Source organism: Clarias gariepinus, chromosome 5 (genome assembly GCF_024256425.1).
Source record: "Clarias gariepinus isolate MV-2021 ecotype Netherlands chromosome 5, CGAR_prim_01v2, whole genome shotgun sequence".
Classification (NCBI taxonomy): Eukaryota; Metazoa; Chordata; class Actinopteri; order Siluriformes; family Clariidae; genus Clarias; species Clarias gariepinus.
In genome coordinates this window covers 16,022,388-16,036,650 of record NC_071104.1, presented here as the reverse complement: position 1 = coordinate 16,036,650, position 14,263 = coordinate 16,022,388, and the positions used below count along the sequence as shown (strand labels likewise).

Below are 14,263 nucleotides of genomic sequence, written 5' to 3'. Positions count from 1 at the left end.
TTTCCAGCTTCAGACTCATCACCCTATCTGATAACAAACTCCTCTTTCAGAATAACTCCTACTCTATTTCTTTTCCTATCCACGCCAAGGTAAAACAATTCGAACCCTGATCCTAAGCTTCTAGCCTTGCTACCTTTCCACCTGGTCTCCTGGACACATGGTATATCCACCTTCCTTCTCTGCATCATATCAACCAATTCTCTTGCCTTCCCTGTCATAAGCCCGCTTCGGACGGGACTAGTTTTACAGGGGATCGTTAGAGAAATTTCTGTTTTACAGACGTACTTTGTGATTTTAATCCCGTCCGAATCTGCCATGTCTGTCTTTCTCTCACACGACCTCTGTAAAAATTCCAGAGCAAATTACCTACTGTTTTTTATCAAACTCGGAGGTCCTCTGAGAAATCTAATCCTGTCCGAATGCGAATGTCTGTGATTGCCATTTTTTTTTTTTTCCAAAATGCGTTTTCTTTTGTGTTTTGGTCAAGGTGAACTAGTATACTATCACTCGTGCGCCGATATTCAAGTTTGCGCACCAATAATGGTTGTAGATGTGGACATGTGATGTTGTGCAATGCCCACATGTAAAACACAGACACTCCTACCTCCCTAATAAACACGGAGATGTTAGTCCCATCTGAATGCATACATGAAATGACAGACAGCATCTAAAAAAAAGTTCAAACTCAAACGTCGTTTGGAAAACTAGTCCCGTCCGAATAGGGCTATAGTCCCAACATTCAAAGTCCCTACTATCACTCCTAAACTCTTGCCTTTTCTTTTCTCTCTCTGCTTTTAAACATGCCTTTTTCCTCTCCTTTTTTGACCAACAGTAGCCCAATTTCCACCTGCCCCCTGTAGGTCAACAGCACGGGTGGGTTGTTGTTAACCCAGGCCGCGACCGATCTGGTATGGAAGTGATATTTGTAATTTGCATCATTGATTTGGCAAATGTTTTACGTCGGATGCTTTTCTTGACACAACTATCTGCATTTATCCAGACTTGGGACTGGCACAAGAAGACACTGGATTCCCCCCCATATATATTATCTTTTTTAGTCTAAAAACTTTAGAGCTTTTATTTATTTAGAGCTTTCATTTATATTAGAGCTTTCATTTACTGTACAGTATATTACTGTAGTTTGACACGTTCCAAATTCTCTGCCTATTTGTAATATCTCTTTTGTGGTACAGAGTACCAGGTTTTATTCTGTAGTTCTTGGCTTTTTATATATATATATATATATATATATATATATATATATATATATATTTTTTTTTTTTTTTTTTTTTTTTTTTTCCGGAACTGTTATTACAGATTCTTGTTACTGTTGTTACAAGAATTATTGCTGGCATTTATCTATCATATGTACTATTAATGTACATGTTTTATTGATTCTTCTAGAACCCATGGATGAGTATATTTTGTATGTAGTGATAGATAGATAGATAGATAGATAGATAGATAGATAGATAGATAGATAGATAGATAGATAGAATACAATAAAGAAACAGCTGAATTGCAGTGGATGTGTATAAATGCAGTACGGCTTAAAATAATACATACAAACGTAAGCCTGTAAAATGAATTGTAAGAGTGTAGGACAGATAGTCTTAGACAGTCAGTGTTGGTGGGCCAGAATTGGTGGGCCAGGAGAGATTTTTTATGTTAAAGTTGTTGTGTTCAGCTAACGTTGAGCATGTTATCGATCTCAGGAGACCACAGTGCCAGTCATGGACTTTGTTTCTGTGGTCTGTTTTGTCTTCTCCTAAGACTATGGTGGGAGGCTGGCTTTGATTTGCTGCTGGATAACTTCATATTGACAGATGTTTATGGGAGTGGGCAGTAGTCATTGAGGTAGCTGATAACGGACACTTTTTCCCAGTGGAATGGTCGTGGCAAACTTTAGAGAAGGTGCAAAGGTGGATTTGGTTGGGTGCCATTTAAAGATCTTTGTAAAGACCTTGGAGAGTTTGTCTGCACACTACACATTGCAGTTTGTTTAGCACCCGTTCTGTCACCTTGGCTGTCACTTTCCTTGGGTTCATGGTTCTGAGTACACACCTCACTTCATTGTCCTGCACAGTACTGTAGGATGCACCTATTGGGGGCTAATGTGGGGTCATATTTGTTTCAACATACAGCGAGCAAAGAAGCAATTATGTTGCTCTGCCAATGAGGTGCTGCCTTTGGCAGTCACGTGGTTGCTGCTCTTGTAGTTAATGATTGTCAAGTGGTCTTTAATGTACAGTATGCAGCTTTAGCCTCCCAGATGCATCTGTTTAGGTTGGCATTAGTAATGGGTTGTTCATGAACAATTCGTTCTTTTTGAATGAGTCTTTAATGTGACTCAGAAGAACGAGTAGTCTCAGAGAGTTTATTTTCTACTGTACGCGCATGCACAAAGCATTGCAAAACCTCTGTAGGTTATCTTTGAGTCTTTGGTCCGATTTGTTTGTTCTTTTGTCTTGTGACTCACATTGAGTCTACAGTATGCAGTGCAATAGATTCAAAAGAACGAACGACTCGTACCAAAAGATATGAGAGGTGAACTGCTTATTCTGTTGATTATAATATGTCCTTACCTGTATTGTAATATTTTCATTACTGGAACTATCGCCAAGATTTGTGTATGTAGACGTGTTGGAAGGTCTGTTTATTGAAAATGTAACATTTAATTTAATTGCTGATTAAAAGAACGAAATAAACAAAATGACTTTCAAAGAAAAGAACCGAGTTGCTAAAATGATTCAAACTTCTAATCACTAGTTGGCATCGGTGGTGCTGTATAGGGCTTTGTTGCCAGACCTGTAAGTAGTGAATGGATCTTGCACGCGAGTTTTGACCTCCTTTGTCACCCAGTGCTTCTGATTGTGGTACACCTGGATGAGTATGTTGACAGTAACATTGTCAACCCAGTTCTTTATGTGGCACAGTCCAGTTGCTGTTTATTCCTTCAGGTCCTATATTACAGTATGTATGGATTGATGATCTGACTGGCCTAAGTATTGTAGCAATGCTGACCTAAATCTCTTTTAAATATTACCAGATGTACCAGAGTATACCATGTTTGTTGTATTTTTTTCCTCTAGTAAAACAATTGATTTATTGTTCAGATTTGGTTGACATCATTGCCTATGATATTGATATGCTTTGGGATAGATGCTCTGCTGTAAATTTATAGCTCTGAGCAGGTAGCCTAAAATCTGTTATTATAAACAGCTGTGACTATAACAGCTGTAACCTCACACAGAAGGTAAATGGGAGTGCATTTAATTGTCAGAAACTCCAGATTAAAAGAACGGCGTCTGTCTATTATTTTTGGTGTACTTTTATAAACTGTTCCCATCTGCAGTACACAGACGTTTGTAATAAACTTTTAACAAAAAAAACTGGCTTTTATTACTGTCTCTGTATGTAGTTACTGTGTTAAGGGAAAGTATATTTTTAAACTATTCATCTACACAATTGTCTTAAACTGTATCTGTCGTTATTTTTATTTTGATGTCTAGCTGCACATTAGAGTCCACCTCCTGCCTTCGGCAGCAAGAGTCAAAACGAATTAAAGGCACTCGCATGGAGAGCGCTATTGGCCTCCGAAGAGTTGGAGCCGGTTTTGGCCAGCCCGCTCTCCCTCTGCTTGGGAAAGTGGAAATTCCTGAAGGCATTTTACTTCAGATTTCTTGTGGGGATCTAAACATGAATGCAGAGGCTCTGGTGAACTCCATCTTAGGTTCTTTGTTTCTGATTTTACTCTTAGTCATTGAAGAAAGTTTACTGCAATCACTGGGGTGAGTTCAGCAACTTTGTTTCTCTCATCAGCCCACATTTTACCAACTTGCAAGCTTTTATCTACAGTGGGGAACAAATGTAACTTTATAACATACTGTAAGCCATGATTCATATCATAAGTATTTCTTCTGTGCTTTATTCATAATTCTTAAAAACTCTTTGTTTTTGTTAAGTTCAGTTTAAATCATTTGCAGTTTTTTTCTTTTGTGACTTGTTTTATTGACTGTAGTTTATGCATTTTGCCTACACAGGAATAATATTTTGTCTCTATGGTATAGTTAAATGTAACAATGGAAGGGATTCAACTCGAATCCTACTATTATAAGCACTTCCTTTGTGGTCTGGCAAAATTCCACAATTGGATTTTATCCAGTCTTGCTACAGATGGTCCAAACTGTTTTTCTTCTTCTGTTGCATGCCTACAGTATTTAGTGGCAGAATCAGTAGCAAAGTAATACTGCCTCAGATGAGCTAATGAACTATTTCTAAAATAACTTTGTGAAAAGATCTGCCACAGACATGCGGAATGGAATGCATTGATTTATTTCTGTTAGTTTATTCACAACAGGTGCATGTTGGAACTAAAGTCACAGCTCTTATAATTGACACACAGTCAGGCAATATAATTTAAAATTATACTTCAGATGGATTAAAAGGGTGTTAAAATAAGTTGCACTTGTTTTAGATTAAGTTAAGCTTCACAGTATTCCGTCTGATTGGCATGATGGTGTAGAGGTTAGCACTGTTGCCTTGCACCTTTAGGTTCCGGGTTCGATTCTTGCCTTGGGGTCTGTGTGCATAGTGTCAAATATGTGACACGGGTACAAACTATGATAAATAAAACAGTATGACTTTAGTATTGGGTGGCTTAGTGGTTTGCACTCTCAACTTGCACCTTCAGGGACTGGGTTTGATTTGCGCCTCTGTGTGCATGGACATGCAGGTTAGGATAGCTGGCGTTACTAACTTTCCCATCGATTTTTGAATGAGTGTGTGGTTTGTACCCCACTCAGGGTGTACCCTGCGTCATGCCCTAAGTTTCTGGGACAGCCTCTGTCTACAGAGTACCCTGTCTACAGGATAAAGCGTTATAGACAATAAGTGAGTGAGTGAATCTTCCACCCTATTAAATTTTAGATGACACTGTGTTCATAAAAATCTGACCAGAAAAAAAAATGGCCCTGGTAAAGTAGTACCCCTTACTGCTCTCTTATTTCAGATTTCTTTATTTCCTCTTCGTCTTGATAAAGTCTGGCCAAATTTCCTTGTATTAAATTGGGATGTAATGTCATCATAACAAACGTTAGTATTGTATTTTTAATTGAACAGTCCATTAAAGACTTTTTGGGTAAGAAAAGCATCTGAAATGAAGCCAATTAAGTGGTGATTTTCAGGATTTATGGACTAGTTTGTAATATTTTTATTAATTGCAGTTTTTTGACTGTGTATAATACATGTATATATTGTGGAACTATAAAGAAAAAAATATTTAATGTAAACTTATTAGGTTGCATAGTGCATCCGCAATAGTTTAAGACTCTGAGAAGTTTGTTAGCTTAAAACAATATTACACAAAAAATAAAAATAACTGGTAGCTAAACATAACATGACAAGCATCCATTTTATTATTTAAAGTAGGGGCTTGTCATATTGTGTTTAGCTGCCAATTATATTTATAGTATAATATTGTTTTGACCGAGATATTGTTTCTGATCGAGACCATTATTTACACTCAATGGCCACTTGATTAGGTACACCTGTCCGGCTGCTTAGTCACACAGATATCTAATCCGCCAGTCAACGCGAAGCAACCCAGTGCATTTATGAGCTGGTTTGAGTTTTTATTAAACTGCTGATTTTCTGGGATTTTCATGCATAAGCATCTGTAGGGTTTACAAAGAACAGTCTAAAAAAATGCTCTGAGAAAGTATCTAGTAGGTGGCATTTCTCTGGGTGAAATTGCCTTATTGATGTCAAAGGTCAGAGAAGAATGTCCAGCTGATAGAAAGTCAACAGTAACTCAAATAACATCTTGTTACGACCGAGGTATGCCGAAGAACATTTTTGTATGGATGACACTTCAAGCCTTGAAGCAGTTGGGCTACAGCAGCATAAGACCAAACCAGGTGCCACTCCTGCCAACTAAAAACTGGAACAATTTGCACGTGTATACAATAGAGGATTATAGGATATAATAAATATATGTATTACAATTTTCCTACAAAAATCTTACATGGATTCTATCATGGAATGTATGGCTTAACATATTCCATCATACTTCAGTAGGTTTCCATTAGGCGTTTTACTTTCCATTTTCATACTATTAAACCAGATTAAACATGGCATTAAAACTCTCAAATGGTGTCTAAGATCTTTTTCCAGTGTGTGTCCCAGAGGAAAACATACCTGTGGGTGGTGAGGACATTCCTCTATGGGAAGCGAATGGTTAGCTTTTCGTTTATTCGTATTCGTTATTTTACGATATAATAAATATACAATTTAAATAGGGTTAATATTGGTTTAATATGTTGTGACCACCTACATAGCTTTTAGCCTGATCACGTTGTAATACTGAGAAGCAGATTATGAGCTCTGTCTGGGGAATAGCTGTAAAAATTGAAAGGAAGAAAGTGAAACGTCATTAATGTTTGTAATAATGTTGTTTAGTAGATCTTTTTGCAACTTGGAGATACTGTGGGCCACGCAGCTTCACTCCTGATGTGAGCCTGTATAGTCTAGAGTGGGTGTGATAATTTATGTCCCCAGAGTTTCTGTTCCCATCTGTAAAACTTTTGTGAAACAGAAAGACTATGTTTTTTGTACTGAAGACTCTGTGGAAGATTCTGACTCATGGTGGGAAACTTTAACTCTGTTACGAAGCACTGACACCAGAGACTCCTTCCCTAGTAAGGGAAGTGATGAAGTAAGAATCTCAACATAGTGCCTTATCAAAGATTAGATAACATTTTTTATTATAAAAGTTATTATATGATGTGGAGTTAGTTCAAAAACAAATAAAGTTTAGAACTAAAATATATAAATTCTCCCTGAATAGAGAATATAAATAAGTCTACATAGTATGTACAGCAGCTGGACAAAAAAATACAGCAAAAAAAATAATGTACAAATTGCTGACAATACACAATTGCAATTTTAATTAATAATGTTTAAACCTTATAAACTCCGCCCCCTACTAGGACCATAGGGTTCGCTGCGAAATTTTTATTGCTGTAAAAATAGCATCCTGTAATATATATTTACACCACCATTGAGCACATTGCATTACAGAAGTAAAAGAAATGGCACTTGGGTGTTATACAGTAGGCCACAGGTCACAGAGATGAACGAATGCTTGTATATGTTTCAGGAAGGTGGGTGGAAAATGTAAACTTTCCACCGATGCCTCGCAGAGAAGATGTCGGACCTCCGATGGCCTGATCTGCAGTGGGAGAGGAGAGTGTGTGTGTGGGGTCTGTATATGCCAAGTCAGTGAGCCAGGGATGTATTATGGGCCACGGTGTGAATGCCATGACTGGGTCTGTGCAACATATGACGGGAAGACCTGTGGTGGTAAGTATTATTACAGACCGTTTCAAATAGATAACATATGGCTTCCTTATTTTAGCTTCACACACATCAGGATCAAGTATGAGCTGTGGAAAAAAACATACGACCTTAACTTGTAAAAGCTTTTGTCCGGCACTGATGGAAGCTTTTGATGTTCCATTTGTCATTAGCTACACGGGCCTCATTTTAATTTCAGTCATTTTTTTTTTACTTGAACACAAACCCTTTCAAAGTGCTACATTTTTCATTCCAGAATTAATACTATTGCATGTTCGATTCTAAACACTGCTTCCAAAAAGCACTTTTACTTCCAGTTCTCATAATCAGTGTTACTTCTAAATAGTAAGACCTTGAGCTTTGTGCCATTTTAATATTTGTCCTTAAATACAGCCCATTAGCTTCATGAGCATGAATGCACTGGCCTCTGAATCTGCACTCCTACGTACACTACATTAAACATTGAAGATGCCACCTTTTCATTTCTACAGTTGACTTTTTTTTTTGGTTATATCAAAATCTTATGATTTTTGGTCACAGTGGTAAAAGTCGTCTCAAACAGTATTTAAGATGTTCTACTGGGCTGTGTCTTTTTTCTAAAAACCGAACAACTTGTGAATTCTGGAACTGAATCATTAAAAATAAAATGCTTAATCACTAAAAATAATTGTTTTTAAAAGTTCATGACTATTTTTTACTCGAAGTGAGCCTTTTATTTATCAGTCCTTGTCTTTGAACCGTTGTACTGTTATTGTGTTAGTGTGACATGGCATGTCATCTTAATCTCTTAAAACAACTGCACCCAGACAACCCTTATTAGGCAATTCCTTGCTATAAATGGCTGCTTTTTTTCTCTTTTGTCCCCATAAAAAAGCAGCTCACTTGACAGCTTTTCAGATATGAAAAAAAAAAAAACACTCCAGCCTTTTTGTTCCACCCACAGTTTGCTCTGTGGAACAGTACCAATGCTAGGAAACAATAATGGAGATGTGTGGAGCCAGAAAGAGTGATTTATTTGCGAAGACAGGTTGTGAGCCAGTGAAGAGCTCATTAGCTTCACCGGGTTCTGAAAGCGAGGCCGGGTGTGTGGCTGATAATAAGGTTTCATTCACAGTTCTGCAGACCGCAAATGGACTCCACATATGGATCAGGGCTTACAGTGTAGGTCAAGCCTAATCGCTACCATTTCAAGCAAAACACCTGACGTCACATTTTTGGAAACAGATGGCTGCCATTAGCTAGGTAAATGCCTAGGCTTTGTCACGTGGCATTTCAGTGCTGTGCGACTGTCTTTGTGTCTGAAAATGGAATTTGGGAACTTTCAAACATCTCAATGCTATGAAGTATCAGGTTGGCCATGTCAACAGTGGACAGACAAACTGATCAGTCACAACATTAAAAGCACCACATAGGGTTTGGTTCAGCTCTGGCCCCCTCACAGCGTGTCTCTGCAGGGCCAGTGGTTGTGTACTGTAGTCTCTGGCACTAAGGCGATGGCAGCAGATCCTTTGGGTGCTGTGGTTTGCGGAGCAAAGCCTTTATGGATTGGACTTGTTTGTCCGGTGCATGCCATGGTGCTTTATCGGTTCGTGATCTGGGAAATTTGGACGCCACATTAGCATTAGCCTTGGTCTCTTTGCCTTCTGGGCACGGTGGATGGTGAACTGTGACCATTGTGGAATCAGACCAGACAGACAGGTCTTTGGTCCCCATGGTCATGGGTAAGCCCATAAGTGTCATCACTTTCCTGGTATATAATTGATAATCAAGGTTAATGTGTTAATGTTATGGCTGATCGGTGTATGAGTTGAACTCGTAATGACACTTATGACCTTAAGACGTCACTCATAGGATATGATTAGTACAGTACATGATTGATACTGTATAATCAAAGTCTTTCCACTTGTTTGGCACTACTCAGAGCATTTACATTTGTTACATCTGTCTACCTATCCACTATAAAACATGTTTGGAAGCATCTACATTTTACAGTAACACAAGATCAGCCCTAGCTATTAAGTGTGTATTAAGTATGTTTTGATTTGGATTTTTGTTACTTTTTTGTTGAATTTAAATGGCATTTGAGTACAACTATTGCATATTTCAGATGGTATTGAGTAAGCTATACAAAGCATAAGATAATCTTTTAGTAATGAGTAAACATGGAGTAAAATCTTGCCACTATATAGAAAATGGGTGTAAAACACCTAAAATCTGCATTTTATTTTGTGCTTTTATATTGTACTGTATATAGTCACAATAAAGTTGGAACTATAAATCAACAATGAGAAAACAGGCTGGGAAATGCGCCAACTGGTTGTATTCTTTTTAACATGACCTGATTTTGCTTTTAATCTGTTCTTGCTTTATGCAACTGTTCAACGTGGCAATTTTTTCCCCTTCCCTGCACGTGTTTACTGGGTTCGATGGAGCCTCGACTCCTTCTGGCTCCAAACATTCCTCTGTGCAGAACTTTTCCATCTGCTCAGCCTGTTGTAGATTCGCTCTCTCTCTCTCTCTCACTCTCTCTCTCTCTCTCTCTCTGCCCTTCTTTCACTCTCACTTTCTCACTATCGTACGTGCAGTTTGACCCTCTGATGTGTAACACATTGCTTTTTCCACCCACGATACTGTCACAGTGACACTGGATGTCATTAAAACTTTGTGCTTTTGGACAACAAATTCAATATCTGTTTTGTTTTTTTTTTCTTCACCTTGCTTATTTTCTAATTTTTCAAAGTTTTTAAATGCTAGATTCATATCCTTGGAATTGGAAGCATGCTGTGTATGACTAGGCATACTTTATATGTGGTCTTTTGTATATTTCTGAATGTCACTCAGAAACAGAAGCATTTATGATTTCTGGTCACGTCTAAGTTCTGTCAGGCTTTTGGTGTCTGTTTTTGTTTCAGTAAAGGCTGAAGTTCAATAGTTCTACCCAGGAATGCTCTGCGAGTTGTTCAACCAGGTGAACAATATTTATTACAAAACATCTGGCTGCAACTTCAAAACCAGCTCCAGGAGTCGTTAGAAGTTCAAGGAAACTTTGAAATTTAAATGTGTGGCTGACAACCGGAATTTGATCTGCAAAGCATACCCAGGATTCTATTTTCCACGATTTATTATAAAGTTAGAGTTCTTCAAAGTTAGTAGTCTGCAAATCTCACAATCTAAATACTTTAAATAAGGAGTTCAGAGCTTGGTTTGTATAATTGGCATTAAAATAGTATATGCTTCTTTAGGTTGGCTTCAACATTTATGTATTACTGCTTTCTTAAAATAAGAGGGTGAGTCAGTAATGAAAATCATAATGGTGCAAGAGAAATTAAAGAAACAGTATATTAAATTTACAGCAGCAAACGTACTGTAAAAGGGAAAAAGTATTTGACTGACCCTCACACTAAGTGTTCATAAGATGCACTGGATTACTATAAAACAAAAACATGCAGCTCAGTGCACTTGGTGGTTCCTGCCTTACTTGCAAATGACTGTGTTGATGGACGGTGAGCTTATGATATCTCAGCTGGAGTAAAGGCCTAGCAAAGTGTACATGCTGAGTTAAATATGTTGGATTGGGCCAAACCGACAACTTAGAACCAAGAGAGATTTGTGTATGTGTGTATGTGTGTGTGTGTGTGTGTGTTTTAAACCTACTGTAATATACATAGACACACATTTTTTGTCTAATTAATAGTCTTTTCTTATTTTGATTTCTTTCTACGTTGTAAAACAATAGTAAAGGTCTCCAAAATGTGCAATAATCTCCTTTGAACAGTTGATATTGAGATGTGTCTGCTACTTCAGTACGTTTCATTTTTGTGTTTGATATTTTGCCAAATGCACTTGACAATACTGTTCTTGCAAAACGACTTTTGCAAAACAGCTAACCTTCATATCTTTAAACAACGCTGACTGCTTTAGTTGTTGTTTCTTAATTACCTAATGTCACATGTGTTATTTCATAGTTTCGAAAACTCTGGCATTGTTCTAGAACGTAGAAAACAAATCACATATACATATATCTGAGACAGAAACGTTTACAGACATTTGCAATGGGCCAAAAAAAAGCACGAGGAGTAAAATAGTCAAACTGATTAAGGACCTAACAGCACAACTGAAAACATTAGGGTAATAAACCACTGATACGATGTCAAAGCAAATAAAAGTGGAAGATGAATGCAATGCGTTGTGCTGGAGGGGAATCTATTGCAAATCCCCTTGAAATGAATGCATTCCAGGTTCCATCATCTTTCATTTAGTTTCATCAGACTGTCTTAAGTACAATGAGGCAAAAAAAAAAAAAAATCATCCATGGGTGTGTTATATTGTTGGATGTTGTTGGAGCAGTAATCAGTTTCAACAATGGGTCTAAAAGTGAAATGCAATATGATCTCACAGCAGACATGATTTTCTCTGACTCCCCTCATTAGCAGTGTGTGCTTTGGTTTAAGCACTATGCAGGTCTGGTTGAGCTAAGCTGAGTTATTACCCCAGACAGGTGTCTCCCTCTCATTCACAGTCCAGCACGGCCCCTACTTGCAATCATTTCACGCTTCGCAACACCAAATGTGAGTAGAACAAGCACAGAATAATTGCCTGGCTGAAATTCACCTTGTTTTATAACCGCAGTTAAACCAACATTCGTCAGAGGATGAACAAATTACAGCACACACGATTTCTTACTTGTTTTTTTACTGTCCAACAGGATAATGTCTTATCATTAAGATACTAAATAGATTAAATTCAGAACACATTATAAAACCCCCCCAAAAAAACAGAAAAAAAACTATCCTTATAATAAATGTTATGTATTGTGGTCTTTAAGAACATGATAGTAGATAATTAGGTTTTGTGTTTGCTTTTCGGTTCACTATTTCTGGTGCGGATGTTTGTGTGATGGGAATGACTGGGTGAAATTAGAAAACTCTCACAACTTCGATGAGGTGAGTGAATTTAAATGTGATTTAAATTTTTTTTTATTTAAAGTTCTAAGGAAACGATAGTGTTGTACAAATCAGTTTGTGTTTGAGATAGAAAGTAGTGGTGGCTTGTACAGGTCAACAGTATGCGTGTCTTCCTCTTCTGTACCTAGCTGATGCATGGAGAAGAGGGGTAAGTTTGATTAATTCTTCACTGATTTCATGCCTACTGTAGGGTTTACAGGCCCATGGTAGGGGATCAACCCTTCCCCTCTTTCAGCCAGCTTTGGAACTATCCATGGCGGTGTTAGTAATGGATAAAAAGATATTTAGTCAATAAAACATGATACCATTATTCTTCTTCTTCTTATTATTATTATTATACAATGCATTGTTTTCTTGGGAGGCACGGTGGCTTAGTGATTAGCACCTCCATGGTTCAGGTCGATTCGAGCCTCTATGTGCATGGAGTTTGCATATGCAGATTAGGCAAAATGGCTTTCCCAAATTGCCCTTAGTGTGTGAATGACTGGGTGTTTGTGTGTGTATGTAGGTGTTCCCTGTGATAGATTGCCACTCTGTCCAGGGTATACCCCGCTTTGTGCCCTAAGTCTCCTGGGACCCTCCAGGTCCCCGGCGACCCTGTATACTGGATAAAGCGGAGAGACGAAATGAGACGAGACATTCCTGTCAACCTGTTTACTTAAAGATTTTCTCTATCAGCACTCGCAACTAACACAAGTGAAGACTTTGTTTAATTTCCTCTCACTTAAACAAGTCCGGCAACTTTCAAAGAGAATAGCCATTAGCACCCGAAATGAATCACTGATCTGCAATTTGTCTGATGAGGATGCATATCCTATAAATACTGTTCTCAGCTGGTCTAGATGAGTCATCTGGTTCAGGGGTGTTGCGCTGCTGTCTTAGCCCACAAGAACAACACTCAGACACGCCAAGATCCTGGGGGATACTAGATAAATTACAGCCCCTGCGGCCCAGGCGTGTGGACGCCGTGGACAGCGAGGCCCACACACTTCCCTCTAGCAGTGAGTGGGTGCCAATTAATATGTCTAGGCAATTGGCTATGCTGGTAGGCTTAGATCTTGGCATGAATGATGCCTCAGAGAGCATGTGATGACAGTAGGAGTACAAATTTGAACAGAAAAGATGTTAAACCCAGGACTTGTGTGGGTTATGATGGCTGAAATGTACTGCTTTTTTTTTTTTTTTCATTCTGCGTTCTTTGGTGAAATGAAATGCTCTATAATTATCAGTAATCATGCTCACTAAACAGCATTATAACAGGAAGGATTATGTTCTTGCAGTTATGTTAATTATACAACAGTATGTTTATGATTGCAATTAAAATGGTACTGTCATAGTTTTCGTCCAAATTTGTAAAACTTAAGTAAAGAATAAATCATAATGAGGAATGCTGTAAAAGTTAATTATTCCTCTTATACCACAGCAGCTTGCCTACAGTAAGTTGGCACTGTATGTATCCAAGACCAATACAGAATGTTGTCATTTTTATGCATGTATAGTTATATCACAGAGTGGGCTACGGTAGCTCAGGCTGATAAGGCTCTAGGCTGTTGATCTGAGGATTGGGGTTGAAACAAAAAGAAAGTTTATAGTTGTTACAGATTTCTTCCAAAAATAAATAAATAAATAAATAATAATAATAATAATAATAGAAATAATAAAATCTCCTCACAAGAAAAAGTTACAACTACAAATTTGGGAGTCCATTCATGAACATTAACAGTAAGTCTCTGTTGTTACTGTTATATAACATTAAGTAAAATTAAGGATTCAAAGGCACCATATCGCATAATATACGTAAATAAGTTCCCATGATCTTTATTTTGTAATTTCTTAGATCTTCATCTGTAAATGTGTTTTGCTTTAACTTTCCCAAAACGATTATAGATCATTTTCTAAATGTACCCAAAAAGCTTCATCAGTGGTTTATTTGAAGCAAAGGA

At 37.7% G+C, this 14,263-nt stretch overlaps 1 protein-coding gene across 1 annotated transcript in view; it reads left to right on the top strand.

The window, feature by feature from the left end:
* Positions 1–3,561: 3,561 nt before the first annotated feature.
* The window catches only part of itgbl1 (integrin, beta-like 1), a 62,151-nt gene continuing 51,449 nt past the window's right edge, over positions 3,562–14,263 (top strand). The window contains exons 1-2 of the mRNA XM_053496303.1: positions 3,562–3,791; positions 7,160–7,362. Of these exons, the coding sequence (XP_053352278.1) occupies positions 3,577–3,791; positions 7,160–7,362 (418 nt within the window). The 5' untranslated portion in view covers positions 3,562–3,576. The remainder of the gene's footprint in view (positions 3,792–7,159; positions 7,363–14,263) is intronic.